Source organism: Culex quinquefasciatus, chromosome 2 (genome assembly GCF_015732765.1).
Source record: "Culex quinquefasciatus strain JHB chromosome 2, VPISU_Cqui_1.0_pri_paternal, whole genome shotgun sequence".
Classification (NCBI taxonomy): Eukaryota; Metazoa; Arthropoda; class Insecta; order Diptera; family Culicidae; genus Culex; species Culex quinquefasciatus.
In genome coordinates this window covers 212026510-212042594 of record NC_051862.1, presented here as the reverse complement: position 1 = coordinate 212042594, position 16085 = coordinate 212026510, and the positions used below count along the sequence as shown (strand labels likewise).

The 16085-nt window shown below is 37.8% G+C and overlaps 1 protein-coding gene across 1 annotated transcript; it reads left to right on the top strand.

Annotated features, from left to right (window-relative positions):
* Positions 1 to 3194: 3194 nt before the first annotated feature.
* On the top strand, positions 3195 to 14240 carry LOC6047234. The gene is made up of 3 exons (XM_001864283.2): positions 3195 to 3475; positions 13348 to 13719; positions 13780 to 14240. The coding sequence occupies exons 1-3, from the start codon at positions 3406 to 3408 to the stop codon at positions 14097 to 14099; spliced, it is 762 nt and encodes a 253-aa protein (XP_001864318.2). The 5' UTR covers positions 3195 to 3405; the 3' UTR covers positions 14100 to 14240.
* The last annotated feature ends 1845 nt before the right edge of the window (positions 14241 to 16085 follow it).

Genomic DNA, 16085 nt, shown 5'->3' with positions numbered 1-16085 from the left:
GTCTTACAAAAAGAAAAAAAAAATTTTTTTGATTATTTATTAGAATGTCTCGTAGACAATGGTCGATTTTTCAGAACAAGGTTTTCTTGCCTGCGTTTACGCTAAAAAACTCCTTCTTTTTTAAATTTAGATTTTTATAATTTTGTTTCTCCACTAGTATTTTAACAAACCAACGCAAAAGCGTTAAAATTGAGAAAATAGCTTCTGTGAAATTTAGACCGTTTTAAACCAGTGTTGAGGATGCTGTATCTTTTGATTTTGATAGAAACAAGATAGCACCACAAATTTCTTCGGGAATGTTTTAGAGGAAAATTCTAAATTTTAATGCTGTTGTGTTGGTTTGCGAATTCATTTCAAAATAAATGTAACAAAAATCTGAAAGCAAAAAGGTAGATTTTCCCATAAAAAATTTCCAAACAAAATTAAAAAGAAACGCGCAATTGATTGACAGAACCAATCAATCCCAAATTTCAAGAGTTTGGTTTGTGGCCAAAAAGGCACCAAAAAAATTTTGTTCTGGTTCGATTTTAACATTTAAATAAAATCCTTATAACGACAAACCAGTCTAATATTCATTGACGCAAAATCAAATCGATGTTAATCAAATGATTACACAGCTAATTATTGACTACATGTACGAATATTTTTCTGTATTCAAGTAAGATATTAGTTAAAAATATAGCTAGAAATTCGGCCCAGCCTGTATCGTTAGATATTTAATGAAAATATATATAGACACTAACATAAATTATGTTTAATTAAAAAATGTTTTGTTAAAACCCATAATAATTTGCTGCATGTAAAAATATTTCGGTTGATACAACGAAAAAAAAAAATGTAAAAAATATTTGAAAAATATGGTCTGTTTTTTTACAGAATATTTCACAATTTTTCAGCTAAAAACAAAAAAAGTTAATTTTCTGAAAAAAATATTCTAGCAGTCGACTGCTAGAATTTTTTTCGGCCATTTCACAAACAAAAATGGCAATTCCAACTATTTTATTAGTTACTTTTAGTTACTGGTGGTCAGCAATTTCGGGTAAACAAAATCAATAATCGTTTGTTGAAAAAAAGCTACACAGCAAAAAATCCGATGGTAAAATCGCATGCAACAGCATGCACATCATTCGTCAAAAAGACACTAAATATTACACGCTGCATGTACAATTTTTATAAACACAAAAGAAAGTTGCAACCGACGGGATTCAAACCCAGCACCAACAGTAACGACTGGCGCCTTAGCCCGCTCGGCCATCAGACCGATGAAAAAAGGAACGGATTAAAGTATATATGAGCTTGACATTTCGGTCAAGTAGGTTTCCCATACTGATGGGCTACATATTTCAGGATGTAAAATCACATAAAATTGCATAAAATAATGCAATATTTATTTTACACTAGGGTCTTTTACACGCAGCTGGATTACTACTTTTTTAGCTGTGTGTGTGTGTGTAAAAAATTGACCCATACTTTTAGTTAAATCAACCAAGATTTTCTTAGATTTGCCCTGGCTGGTCTCTCCGTGTAGGAGTTTGAACAGATTTTATGTAAGGAAAAAATAAATTATGATCACATATTAATTTAATTTCTAAAAGTGTGTAAAATTACATATTTTGATGTGTAAACTACCTTTTCCACATTAGTTTAGATAAAATTATGAAGAAAGACAGATAGAACTAAAATTTTCACCCATAAAAAAATGTTTCACTATAATTGGAATCACAACATACAATAAAATAATAATGGCTACACGCCATCATATCTATTAAAAAACTTTTTTGTTTCTATTTTGTAAAAAGCACTCATTGAAATAATTTTGTTTACTTTTATTAACAATCGTAATGCACGCAGAAAAAAAACCTCATGGTAATCTTACATCTGAGAATGGGTACATCTTTTATTCCAGAAAAAAAGGTTTAATTTTTGCTCTGAAATTTCACCACTATTCTGGTATAATGTTTACATTGAGGTAAAATTACAGAATTCAGGAGGTAAGGTTCAATACCTTCTAAATTTACACAATTTTGTACTATACACTTACTTTCATTTTGATTTTTGAAGGTTGTGAAAATTGCATTTTAGAAAAAAAAACTTTTTATAGTTTGCTTGTACACAATCAGTGTCAATACAAAATCACTGGTCGATTTTGATTTCGATAATGAAGATGAAACCAGCATAAGTTTTGAATGATGTAAATTTACATCTTTTCCGGGTTTTTTTTTTTCTTATCACCGCTTTATTATTGAATAGCTTTGCAAATTGAGGAATTTTTAGCTATTTTCATGTAAAATCACACATTTGCGTGAATATTCGTAATTTTACATACGAAACTGAGTAAAATTATACCACTGAGGTAAAATGTTCATCCTTTTCTATGTAATTTTATTTTTTACGCATTAATTTTGGTTGAAACATCATAATTACAACCCCTGAAATTTTCTAATTCGGCATATGCTTTACTTTCTTTTTCTGTGTGGAAACTGCTCTGTCATCCCTTATTGAAAATTACCTGTGATGAGTGTAATGACATCGTTACTGATTGCAGCTTTCACGCTTGTGATCAAAGCGCGATGAGTAGTCAAATGCTCGGGAGGCCGACATTTTCTAATTTGAAATGCGCGTAAAAAATGTGGCTTTTCCGTTTTTTTATTATTATGGTTTATTCGAAATAAAGATCATTTAGAGATATTAGAACCTAAATTTTATTTTTGCTTACACTAACGTGTTTCAAGTATGTACATGACTACTAATGAGTAAAAAGTTACGAAATCACTAAGGCTTAACAACTCATTAGAGTATTAGGATTTGTGACGTCTTTCTAAAAGAAGTTATATCAGAATTGGTTAAGTAACGATTTTCGAAAGATGTATTTAAAAAATCTGTTAAAATCGAACAATAGGACAAAGCTTTGTCGATATCCCGGAACATCCAACTTGCGCTAACAATGAACAATCAATTTGAGCAAACTAATCCAGCAGGGAGCCAACGCCGTCGATTAAATTGTAAACTTGAGCATGTCATGCTTCTTCCTTCCAGCTTCATCGTTACAGCTGAAACCTTTTCGCCGGCTAATCTAACGCGTTAGACAACAAAAGCACGAAAAATTCTACGTTCTACACGTCGATCATCTTCGGCCGCTGTTCTGGCGTTTCGCCGGTTGGGGTGTAGATTGTATAAATATAGCGGCGTTCGACGTCTCGTCAAATCAGTCTGTTTGCGGTAATTAAGGTGGTCAGTTCGTGGTCAGGTGGTGGTGCGCGGAGTGCGATCCAAACTCGCGTGCAGGTCCTTAAACGCAGATAGTGGCAGATCCTTTCGTGGAGTAGTGTAGTGGAGTTGATTGCCGGGGACCGGTTTTAAGGGCTAGAACTTACAGTGACAAATTTCTCGAGAAACTAAACGACGATGAAGCACGTGGTGGCCGGTTGCATGCTGCTGGTGGTGCTGAATCTAGGGTTCAGCTACGCCTATTTGGGTGAGTTTAGTAGGTGCACGCTGGCAGAGTGGCGCATAGTGCACAGTGCGCGTAGTGGTGGGACGACCTTTGCATGGACTGATTGTGCGTGAGAGTACCAGCGATTGATCTCCTTCGTGAAGTGTTGTGTAATGGAATGTTGCGATGTCTAGGATGTGGGACAGGTGCGAAATGTAGTTCAGTGACAGTTTACAACAGGTGGAATCAATGGAGAAAGAAACAAATCTATCTTGTAAACCAGCTGATTCAAATTTGGATTATTGTGGGTTTGATGGTTTGAAATGTTTTTTGTGAGGCCAAATTCCGACCAAATAAAAGTTTAAAGACCACGATTGAATTATACAACAAAGAAATGTAAACAAGAAAAATCTAAAAGTTACTAAAAAATATGAAACACGCAGAATTGGCATGATTGGTAGATCTACTTATCTATGCAGATAAGACTTTATTCAGTTGTTAAAAATTTTAGGTATTTTATGGCTTTTGTGTTAAATGTCGAGAAAAAATAATGAAAAATTAAGTGTACACTTAATAGTAGTTTATTTTCAGCTCGAGTCGTACATTTATCCAACGAGGTTCACCGAGTTATCCAGTCAAATTAGTAGAACTTTTCATCATTTATTTTGAAAAGTGTTGCTATTCGATTCTGTTAGTTTTGGTACAGAAAAGCAGAATTCCGTAGTTCAATAATGACAGGAAAAGTACAGTCATCCCACATATTCGGAACACCCACAAATTCGGAACACTTTTGTGATAATTTGTCAATAGCATGCCAAATGCATCTTTTCTGTCTACGCTACTATTTTTAGGACCTTTATTTGGACATTATCTTGCTATTTCACTAGTAAAAGTATTTTTAAAACAAAAAAACTGCTTTTCAAGACAATTTTATCCAAAACACTGCCTCCAAATTCCCTATTCCATAATTGTGGGACGTTATTCTGCCTCCCACAATTGTGGAACACCTGAATTCAACTAATATTTTCCCAAAAAAGTTATCAGACCATTCATAAAACATAACTAAGCTTGAGTTTCATTAGTTTCAGTGTGTGTATTCATTATTTTGTAAAAAATAAGTACTCCTAGAGAAAACCAAAGTTTGTTTACATCCGTAAGAAAAAAGTGTTCCGAATTTGTGGATTTCAAGGGTCAATGTTTTTCTCTGAAAACTTGATATAAAACGTAAAAAATTACAGCCGGTCAATACATCAATCGGAAGATTTTAAGAAAAGCTAACACTTGAAGGTAAAAGCAAATCATTATGGGTCCTTTTAAAACTCCGGTCTTTTTAAAGAACCATTCCAAGACGGAATGATGTTTAAACCTTTGTCTCTTTTTTCAATTTCATAAATATAATTCACTGAATTTCCAATAAATTGTGGTATTTAATATGTTTTTGAGAACTTAAAATGTATTTTCAAATATTTTTTAATGCAAAAATTGTCAAAATTGTCCCAAGGTGTACTTTTTCAAGTAATTAAGGATAAAAATGGTAAGATAAAGAGAGCATATTTCCCGTCACTTTGAGAGCTGAATCGACAAATTTCATTGGAGGGTCTATTGTAACTTTCTCATCAATATACATTGCAAGACTCTCAATAGGATTTAGGCCAATAATTGAACACTACTTAAAAGTTTTCAAATACTTAATTCCAGTTTTCAAGGTTTCTTTGAAATTACACCAGAAGTAAAGTTACATGATTTTCTAAACAGAACAGAAAAACTTAACAGGAATCTTTCAATTGCACAACTGGTCGATAAGATACATTAAAAAACAGAAATTTGAACATTTCAAAATGCTCAACTTGGAAAATTTCACAAAAAAACTATTAAATAGTCTGCAAGAATTTGTAAATAATGGCCCCATTAAACCAAGGCATTTCAAGATTTTATCGATTAAATCAGAATTTAGAAAAAAGTTCGCAGAATATTTTCTTAAAATGAATTTTTGCAGAAAAAAACACAATTTCTTTAAATTAATTGAAATTTTCTCCAAAATCATATATTTATGATTGGGTGCTCTGTAGTGTGTCCCAAAAAAGGTGATTTGTCGGAAACCTTCGGGCTCACCCGGATTTCGATAGGTTTTGCCTCAGAAACAATCGTTATCGTATAGAACTCGTGATTTGCAATTTATTGAAAAATGGTCTGTTTGCATAAAAATAACATGTGTTGTTCTAAAACCTTGAAGAATTAGTTCAAATTGTCCCATATTTAAATTTGAATCATAGTTAGAGTCCTACCAATAATGTTCGGTATTCATATTGGTCCAGGAAGTCGTCATTTTTCATTGGCAACATGTTGAAGTTGGAAAAATGATTTTTTTTGTCTGAATTTTTACGAATTTCTCTCAAAACTACCGAACATTATTGGCAGGACTCCTAACTATGATTTAAAGTTAAATACGGGGCAATATGACCGCATTTTTCTAGGTTTTAGAACAAAATATGATATTTTTTTATGAAAACAGACCATTTTTCAGTAAATCGCAAATCGCGAGTTCTAAACGATTTTCTAGAATTTTTTGTTGTATGAAAAAATTGTTCCTCAGGCAAAAATCTATCGAAATCCGGGTAAGCCCGAAGGTTTCCGACACATTGCCATGTTTGGGACACACTAGTGCTCCCCTTCAAATTATTCGACCGTTTAGTTTAGAGTAGAAACCTTGTCATAGAGGCCACTAAGATTTTTTGGTTTTCTAGCAAATGTTTTCGTTTGAGTTTTTTTTCATATAATTTATAAAAATATAAAAACACTAAAAATTACACCATGCTTTAAAATAGCCTTTCATCAACAAACAGCCGCTCATTTTGAGCGAAAATGAGTCATTTTTGAGTAAAGTGATTCATAATAAGACAATGATTTTTTTTGAAGACTTGACTTGAATTAGACAACATGCCTTTTAATTTTGTTGTTAAATGTTTTATTTACTAAACAGTTAAGTCTTTAATTAATTTTTAAAAGCGATTTCAATCTCAAATTCAAATCAATTGATTTTTATTATGATTTCAAATGATCTTTTGAGTAACATTTTAAAACTTAAGTGTAATAGATTCAACAATTGAACATATGATTTTGGTGTTATATTTGCTACGATTTTGGTTTTAAATTTGGTTTATTTAACCCACCGGCACTCGCGTACGTGTACTTTGTACACACTTTGTAACGACACTTGTAAGAAAGGCCAAAACACACGACTCTCCAAAGGTTTAATGCTCGTACTTACTTATTCTAATAATTCTTGTGCTGTAAAATTTTTCAATATCACATTTTAAACAAATAACAATTTGTTTCTTACTGCTTGCTCAATTTTATTACAGTTATTAGATCTCCCAAGGAAACGACTGCCAACAATTTGATTTACAAACGAGATAAACAATAAGAAGCTTCCACTTTGTACATCGTGCTTAACATAGACGTCATTGACAGCGTAACATTGGCGAGACAGCACGTACAAAACATTGTTAATAAAATGTGGGAAAATATTGATTATAACATTCTTTACACACTGTAATCACCTTCAGTTGCGATGTGGGAACCAATCCATCAAAACGGAAAGATAACCCGAAATTATTCGTTTTAAGTTTAGTAAAAATAATATAACCTTCAAACAAACTTCAATTTGAGAGTAAGGATGTTTGCGCAATTTAGATGCTACAATTAAAACAAACAATAGTAATTTTCACAGAATGTAAATTTTCTCGCATGATTAAAATCAAAGTGGTTAACGATTAATCGACCATGACATGCTACGATCGACAAGTGTGTCGTGAAAGGAGTTAACGTGACCTCCTCAAAACAAGTGACCAGGTTGGGTCCACAACCCAAATTAACCTTCTCTACCTTGAAAATGTTTCCACCCCTCTAACGGTTTATTGAACCATCTTACCCCAAGGTTTCCTCAATTCCATGACCTTGCTTTACCCTAACAAAACCAACCAGACCGAGTGGCACCCGTTTTTTAAGCAGGCTCTGGCGGCTTTTTACGATGATGCGGAAGAACGCTGGTGGAAGAACTTCGCCGTGGCTACCGGCTAGAACAAGTGTTAAAAATTCACACGTGCCTGCCTACGCCAACGTCCATCAATTCCTCAACTCACTCAACTTATTATATTGCTCGCACGCAAGATTCCTATCTGCGAACCAAATCACGATACCCTGGCGACCTGGCCGTTTAGCACCACCAAGCTCATTAGAACCCTAATTTGAACATTTAGATTAAATCTGGAGGTGCGTTTTAAGACGCTATTTGGAGCCGGATGTAACGGCACAAACAAAAACAAATTTAACACGTGAGCAAAATTTTACTTTGATTGAGGTGAGAAAATCGCACCTAATGTACACAAAAACAACCGCAACTTAGTAGGCCGGTAGTCGCTGCTTAGTAACGCTACGTTAGCTTCACGCAAGAGTGTCTGACGTGCGTAATCTACTTTAAGGCGATTTAGCAACTAAGAAGCCAGATGACTCTCTCTATCATCAAGTTGACCCGTAATTAGAATTTAAGTACACACTTCTGGAAGAAACATGTTTCATAATCCCGACTTGCAAATCAGTGATGCCTGAAGGATGATATAAGACAAAATTGGCGAATAAACACGGGGTTCGTGTCCGCAGCTCGTTAGCACCGAAATTCCCATAAAGAACAAGTTGATGAGATGTCAATATTATTTTTGACCGTCAAAAATTCCCGGAACGCAAAGAGCGTGTCCGGCGAACGGAGGATGTTTCTGGATATTGGTTATGAAAGGGATCCGTCGAAGACCTTGAAGTGATTAGACCGTAATTGAGTAATTCTGGAGGTTGTAAAAACAGTTTGTTTGGTTAATAGCTTTTGCAGTTTTTGTTTCATTTAGATGAGTGGCACTCAACCTTAAATTGCATTGTTATCCGAGCATTCGTTGGTGAAGGTTGTCTGAATCAACATGACTCGTCGCGTCCCGGCGCAAAACGCCGGCAATATTGCCCTACCTGCGGCTCAAGCAGGCAAAAAAGTGGGAATTTCCAAAAGGAAGGTTGAGGCCTCAACTGATGGCCAAAAACCGGGAATTTCCAAAAGGAAGGTGCTTTTGGAAGTGACATCGAACAGCAAAAAGACGAAAAAGAGCGACGGTACTGTACCGATGGATGAGGAGGAGGAGAACTCTTCGTCGCACGAGGAGCAGCTATTGAAGAACAACAAGTTTGCTGGACTGCCTGACGAGGACCAGGTAGCGGAAGCAAAGGAGAATGAAGTGAAACAGCGAAAGGAGAAACTGCCTCCTTTTTATGTGAGGCAATCAGCAGCAACGATCGACTTTCGTGCGGGGCTGGTTGAACTCATCAAGTCTGGGAAAGTCCTAGGCAACATTCGTCTGTGTCAGGACGGATTTAAGGTGCTGGTGCAATCCAGGCAGCACTATCAACTGGTCAAGGATTACTTGACCGAAAACGAGGCGGAGTACTTTACCCATGATGTCGTCATGGATAAGCCGTACAAAATCGTCGTCAGAGGTCTGTACGACATGCCAGTGGAGGAATTAGCTGCCGAGCTAAAAGTTTTGAAACTGGATGTGTTGGCCGTGCACAAAATGAGCCGACGCAACAAAGACATCAAGTACCGTGACCAGCTCTACCTGCTGCATTTGGCTAAGGGATCGACGACGCTTCCTGAGCTGAAGGCAATCCGAGCGGTTTTCAACATTATCGTGTCGTGGGAGCGATACCGACCAGTGCATCGTGACGTCACACAATGCTTCAACTGCCTGGGCTTTGGGCACGGAGGTAAGAACTGCCACCTGAAGCGTCGTTGCGCCAAATGTGGTACCGATGCGCACATCACATCCCAGTGCATCCAAGATTCGCTGGTGAAGTGCCTCAACTGCAACGGTGAGCACTCGTCAACCGACCGAAAGTGCCCCAAGAGAGCTGAGTTCGTGAAAATTCGGCAGCAAGCATCGACGAAGAATCAGCCTCAGCGTCGTAGAACTCCTCCAGCCCTGGTGGAGCAAAATTTTCCACCTCTTCAACCGCGACGCCAGGTCCCGAACTTGGCACCGTTGCCGTTGGATCCCAGGAAGAGAGCTGAGATGAATCATCCACGGCCGGGTTCCAGCCAGGAGCCGAGACCGCCACCACCGGGCTTCAGCCAGGAGCCAAGACCAACCCAAGAACCAGCAGTTGAGGAAAATGGTAATGATCTTTACACCTCAACCGAACTCCTCAATATTTTCAAACAGATGTCCGCTGCACTGCGTGGATGCAAAACCAAGACCCAGCAGATTGAAGTGCTGACCTCGTTCGTCATCCAGTATGGATCGTAGGTCCCTCAAGCTGCTGAATTGGAACGCTTGCTCCATTAGGAGGAAGAACTTAGAGCTGGTGGATTTTCTTCGCGAGAAGGAGATCGACGTAGCTGCCATCACGGAAACTCATCTGAAGCCCGGTGAAAAAGTTTATCTGCAAAACTACAAGATCGCGACGCAGCTCGATAGGACCACCTCTGGAGGAGGAGGTGTGCTTGTCGCTGTTCATCGTGATCTCAAGCCACGCCGGCTGCCACACTTTAAGCTGGACATCATCGAGGCCGTTGGAGTGGAAATTCCCACTTCGGTTGGCCCAGTACTCTTCATTGCTGCATACTGCCCACGTCAGGTGAATTCCAGAGATGGTTCAGCAGCAAAACTGAAGAGCGATATCCAGAAGCTGACACGGCGGAGCGCAAAGTACATCATCGCTGGTGACCTCAACGCGAAGCATGAAGTTTGGGGCAACAGCAGGAGGAATCGGAACGGAGTGATTCTGCACAACGATCTGCAAAACGGATACTACAACGTTGTGAGTCCGGATCGTCCAACGAGGGTGGCTCGGTCTGGGAATCACTCAATCATCGACTTCTTCATTACCAATATGGCTGAGAACGTGGCTCATCCTGAGGTGTTTGAAGAGTTGAGTTCTGATCACTATCCGGTGGTTGTGGAGGTTGGAGCTTCCGTTACTCCGCAGCGGCAACCAACCCGGAAAGATTACCACAACGTTGACTGGCAGCAGTTTCAGCAAGTGGTCGACAGCAACATCGACTATGATCAACACCCGGAAACTTCTGCCGATATTGATCGTTCGCTGGAGGTGATCCAGCAGGCTATCAACCAAGCAGAGGCTGCCAACGTTCGGGAGGTTCCTGTTAATTTTAAGGTAACTGATATTGACGTAGATACTAAACACTTGATTAGACTTAGGAATGTTTATAGGAGACAATATCAACGGACTGGGGACTATGACAAAAGATTTCAGTTAACAATTTGAACAAAATCATACAAGACCGACTTGACAATATCAGAAATCAAGAATTTTCAAAACATGTAAGCCAGCTTGGGAATTATTCAAAACCATTTTGGAAACTTTCAAAAGTTCTTAAAAACAAACCAAAGCCTATTCCTCCTCTTATTGTTGAGGATTCTCCTTTGATTACATCCGAGGAAAAGGCAAATGCACTTGGGCTTCATTTTGTTAGTTCACATAATCTTGGCGCTTCCATGACCAGCCGTAAAGAAACATCAGTTGCCAATAGTATTTCAACAATCAATGACTCTACCTTTGAATTTCCTGCAGATTCCCATGTTTCTGGTGAGGAAGTCAAAGTTGCAGTTAAACAAATGAAAAATATGAAAGCTCCAGGCTTTGATAACATTTTAATCTAGTGTTGAAAAAACAGAGTGATCAGTTCTTTCAACATCTAGCCAATATTTTCAATAAATGTTTGCAACTTGGTTACTTCCCCACCAATTGGAAACTGGGCAAAGTCATACCAATTTTGAAGCCTCAAAAGATCCAACATCGCCAACAAGTTATCGTCCCATTAGTCTTTTGAGTAGTCTGTCCAAACTCTTTGAGAAGGTCATCTATTCAAGGCTTTTGGATTTTACCAACGATAATAATATAATTTTGAACGAGCAGTTTGGCTTCCGAAAGGGACATAATACTGCTCATCAGCTTACGAGAGTAACTAAAATCATCAAGCAGAACAAGCTTGAGTCTAAATCAACTGCTATGGCTTTGTTGGATGTTGAGAAGGCTTTTGACAATGTTTGGCATGATGGTTTGATACATAAACTGTATTTATACGGTTTTCCAATGTATCTTATCAAAATTATCCAGCACTATCTTTCGGAGAGATCGTTCAAGGTTTTTCTGAATGGGATTGCTTCTGGATTATTCAACATTGATGCTGGGGTTCCCAAGGAAGTATTCTTGGCCCACTTCTGTACAATATTTTTACATCTGATTTGCCTACTCTTCCTGGTAATGGTGTGTTGTCACTTTTTGCTGATGACACTGCCGTTATTTATAAGGGTAAAATAACCAGATATTTAGTTGGCCGTCTTCAGAAGGGTCTTGACGTTCTTTCCGAATACTTTGGCGACTGGAAAATTCGCATAAATGCAGCCAAAACTCAAACCATCATTTTTCCACTTTCCAAATCGGCCAGATTTGTCCCAAAGGATGATGTTTTGATTAAAATGAATGATGTTTCAATACCCTGGTCAAAGGAAGTTGTCTATTTAGGTCTCATACTTGACTCGAAACTATTGTTTCGGCAGCATGTAGATAAAATATTGAACAAGTGCAGCATTCTCATCAGGTGTTTGTATCCTTTAATTAACAGAAAATCAAAGCTATCTTTGAAAAATAAGTTAGCAGTTTACAAACAAATAATTTACCCCGTTATTGAGTATGCAGTACCTGTTTGGGAGTGTTGCGCTAGAACTCATAAATTGAAGCTCCAGCGTGTCCAAAACAAGGTACTCAAAATGGTTTTGAATGTTCCTGGCTGGACAAGATCAAGTGAGGTTCATGAATTAGCAGAAGTAAAAATGTTGGATCAGAAGATTCAAGAAAAATGTTTGAAATTCAGGGAAAAATGTGCTATATCTGAATACCCCTTGATTCAAGGATTGGTTTAGTTTATGGTAAGATTAAGTTAGTTTTAGGTTAGGTTATGTTTTCTTAATTTTTTTTTTCCCTCATTGTACCTAGTGTTACAAAAATGATAAATCATATACATTTAAAGTTAAGAAAATGAACAGTGTTTAAATCACGAAAAGCAAACTAAAGCTGAAGAGCCACAGCTGACCACTTATTATGTAAACCAAATGTAATTATTATAAGAAAGATTCAATAAAGTATATTTAATTCAAAAAAATTCAAATTCAACCTTAAATTGCATGATATTTGATACTTTTTTATTGTACTCAGAGTGAATTTGCAAATATTTTACAGACAATAATAAGCCCCTTCTCCTCGTTGTTTTCTTTAGATTTAAATCAATATACTAAACAAGTTTTTTTGAGTACTCGAGTACTCGAATCGAAGTTTCTTCATAAAGATTTCCATCTGTTTAGGAAACAGTTGGGCATATTAAAGCGATTGATTTAATAGATTTCGTCAATCTGAATCTGTTGTACCATGACTTGTTTGACGGGTCGACAGGAGCTTTTCTACGTTTCCAGAAAATTACAATTTGGGCGTTTTAATTACAGCAGTTGGGCGTTCACATGTGACATAATGTTCTATCAATTAAATTTCCTTTAGTCAGTTGTCGCAGTTACAAGTACAACAAAATAGCGCGATCGCGACTACTTTGTTATGAAGAGTGCACGCGTTTTTTAATATCGCAGCATTGAAATCGAATATTGGGGAAACTGCGAACGCCAAAATGAAGCTTCACAAAATGGCACAAAATCGACAATCGACTGAAAACCGACATGTGACAAGATAGCATTAACACGACGAGGTCATGATATCTAAGTTTGACTTTTTTGTAAAGCTAATATGTTTACTCAACTGTACTAAGCAAAATATTAACAAAATTTCTTTTTTCCTTCCCCATCCAGAGCCCACCCTGTCAGTATGCAAACGGAAAGACCCCAACCTGGACAAGTGCATCCAGGATGTGGTGGAGCGGATACGACCAAACGTGGCCTCCGGCAACTACGGCTCGTCGAACGTGCTGCCCAAGCTGGAACCGGTGGTGATCGAGAAGATCCGCATCGAGCGAGGCAACACCTTTGGGGCTAACTTTTCCAACCTGGTCATTGCCGGCGCCGGCCAGTTTGTGATCAAGAAGCTCAAGACCAATCTGGACGATCGGAAGATCAACGTGAGCGTTATTCTGCCCTCGCTGGATGTTAAGGGGAAGTACTCGCTGAACATGAACATTCTGGTGCTGCGAATCGCCGGAAAAGGAGACATTTCGGCTACGTTGAGTAAGTTGAGTTGCGGCTTATGCTGGATGGGTGAAATTTAATTAAATCTCTTGATTTTAGACGAAACCAAGGCGATCCTCCGGTTGGAGTACTACACGGAACGTGTTGGCGATCGGGACCTGGTCCGATTCCGGCCGATCGATCTGAAGCTTAAGTTTGACAAGGCCCGCTTCTACCTGACCAACCTGTTCAACGGGGATCCCACGCTTGAGCGTGTCGGCAACGATGCCATCAACGAGAACCCGATGGTCTTGCTGGACGAGGTGAAGGAATCCTTCGAGCAGAACCTGTCGGAGAAGTTCACCGAGATCGCCAACAGTTTGGTGAAGGATGCTGACTTGGACGAGATCTTCCCGAGTAGAGATTCCGTTAAGGTCTGAATACAACTGAACCTGAACCAACTTAGTATTAGTAGTCGTATGAACGAGCAAGCAAACTAGTGTACATGTGATTAAGATCCTAGCATCTCTGTGTGTTTTATTTACTCGAATGGCTGTAATAAAATGATTTACATAAGTGTCCGCGAGTAGCGAAAATGATTTGCGACGATGACGGCGAGCCGGCATTGCCACGTGTTGACAAACTGCCAGACAATTGCACTTTAATGAGATCCGGCCGAGGGGGCTGTCGGACTATACGATAGAGAGCGGGAGAGGGTCATAAGTCAAGCAGAGTCCGAACTTGTTTACCGTCACGAGTGATTAGCAAGTTTCCGATGAATCACAGTAGGCCGCGTTGACTTTGAGCGTAGCGGGGCGAGCCTCAAGGAAAAAGGAACAGCTTTTCTGCGTTTGTAACGAGAGTTTTTGCATGATAGTAAGGAGGCGAGAAGGTGACAGTAGCTGTTCATGGAAGTAGTTCATTCATGATAATTGATAAAAAGTGAAATGCTTTGGAGTTTCATTTTCAGCGGCGTAAGGGAAATGTACTCATTCACAGCACACTAAGCGTAACGGTTTGTTACGGTTCTTTTCAATATCGACAACGAGAGAGTCCACTGTAATAAGTTGGTTTGCTAGTGAAAAACTGCAAAATTGAGCGGAAGTTATTAAATTAAAGAATAAAAATCAAAGTAGTCAATTTGAAGGGAAAAAAATATGGACAGTTGGAGCAATATTGATATCGAAAAGATCTACAGCCACAGAGTCCAGTGTATTTAGGGGAGAGTGGGGAGACTTGATCCCCTTTTTTTGTATCGCACATAACTCTGTCAATTTCTCACAAAACTATGATCTTTTTGCATAAATTGAAAGCTTAAACATTCAAAGACGTTTGGCTGATAAGGTTATTTCATCAGATAAACTCTTCGAATCATGCCAAGCGTTTTAAAAAAAATATTTTAAACCGGCATTTTCGAAATGTTGGGGGTAATTTGATCCCCCTTTCAACATTTTGAAGAAATCTTAAGGAAAATGTTTTTTATTCATCCAAACTTATAATTTTCTATAAGTTACAGCAATTTCACATTTAACCTGTACGTTTGTGTTCAAAATATAACAAGTTTAGCATGCAAAATATTTAAAAACTTAAAATTTTCTTTTTTAGACCAAAATTGAGCATGTTTACAAAAGCTGGTAATTTTTGTTTACAAAACTTTTGAAAAATGGTTCAAACTCAGTAAGATATGTACAACTATACTAAAGGAAACTATGTACGAAAACCCAGCCCAATTACTTAATCTTTAGGCTGATTCCAGTGACTGTAAAAATGCAGGTATCAAGTCTCCCTAAACGCACTTTTTTAAACAATTGATTGTAAAAATAGTATGACGATAAATTTAACGTCAAATACGTAAGGGTTTTGGAGTTGATATGTTTATCAAACAATTCATGTATAAAAATGTTTTTTTGAATAATTTTTGAGTGTTTTCTATACTTATCAAAACAAAGAAAAAAGATCTCTTGGAAGTTTTTTGGAGCACTTTTTAGAAAAATGTGAGTAACTCTATCTAAACTTTTTGTATTTTTTTTCTTTGTTTTCTACAATGAGTTTTAGTCAATTTCGCACAACTTTCTAGAACAAAGCTAATTGTTTTACCTACATGCTGACGAGATACAGGCTTGGGATTAAGTGTCTCCGGGGATCAAGTCTCCCCACTCTCCCCTAATCCTAAATTAATATTTGCGGGCATTTCAGAGCATGATCCTCTAGGTTTACTGAACTCGAATTCCAAATATGAGCGTGATTGGTTGCGACATGATCTGGAGTTTTGACATTGAAGTTTAAATGGGATTTAACCCGTAAAATCGGTGTGTTTTGGGTTTTGCCAATTTAAGCCCCTTAACGATAATGCATTTTCAAAATCCTCATGAGTTCATAGTCCGTGTTTCAGAAAACAACTTTGCCGAAGAGTGCTTAAAGATTCG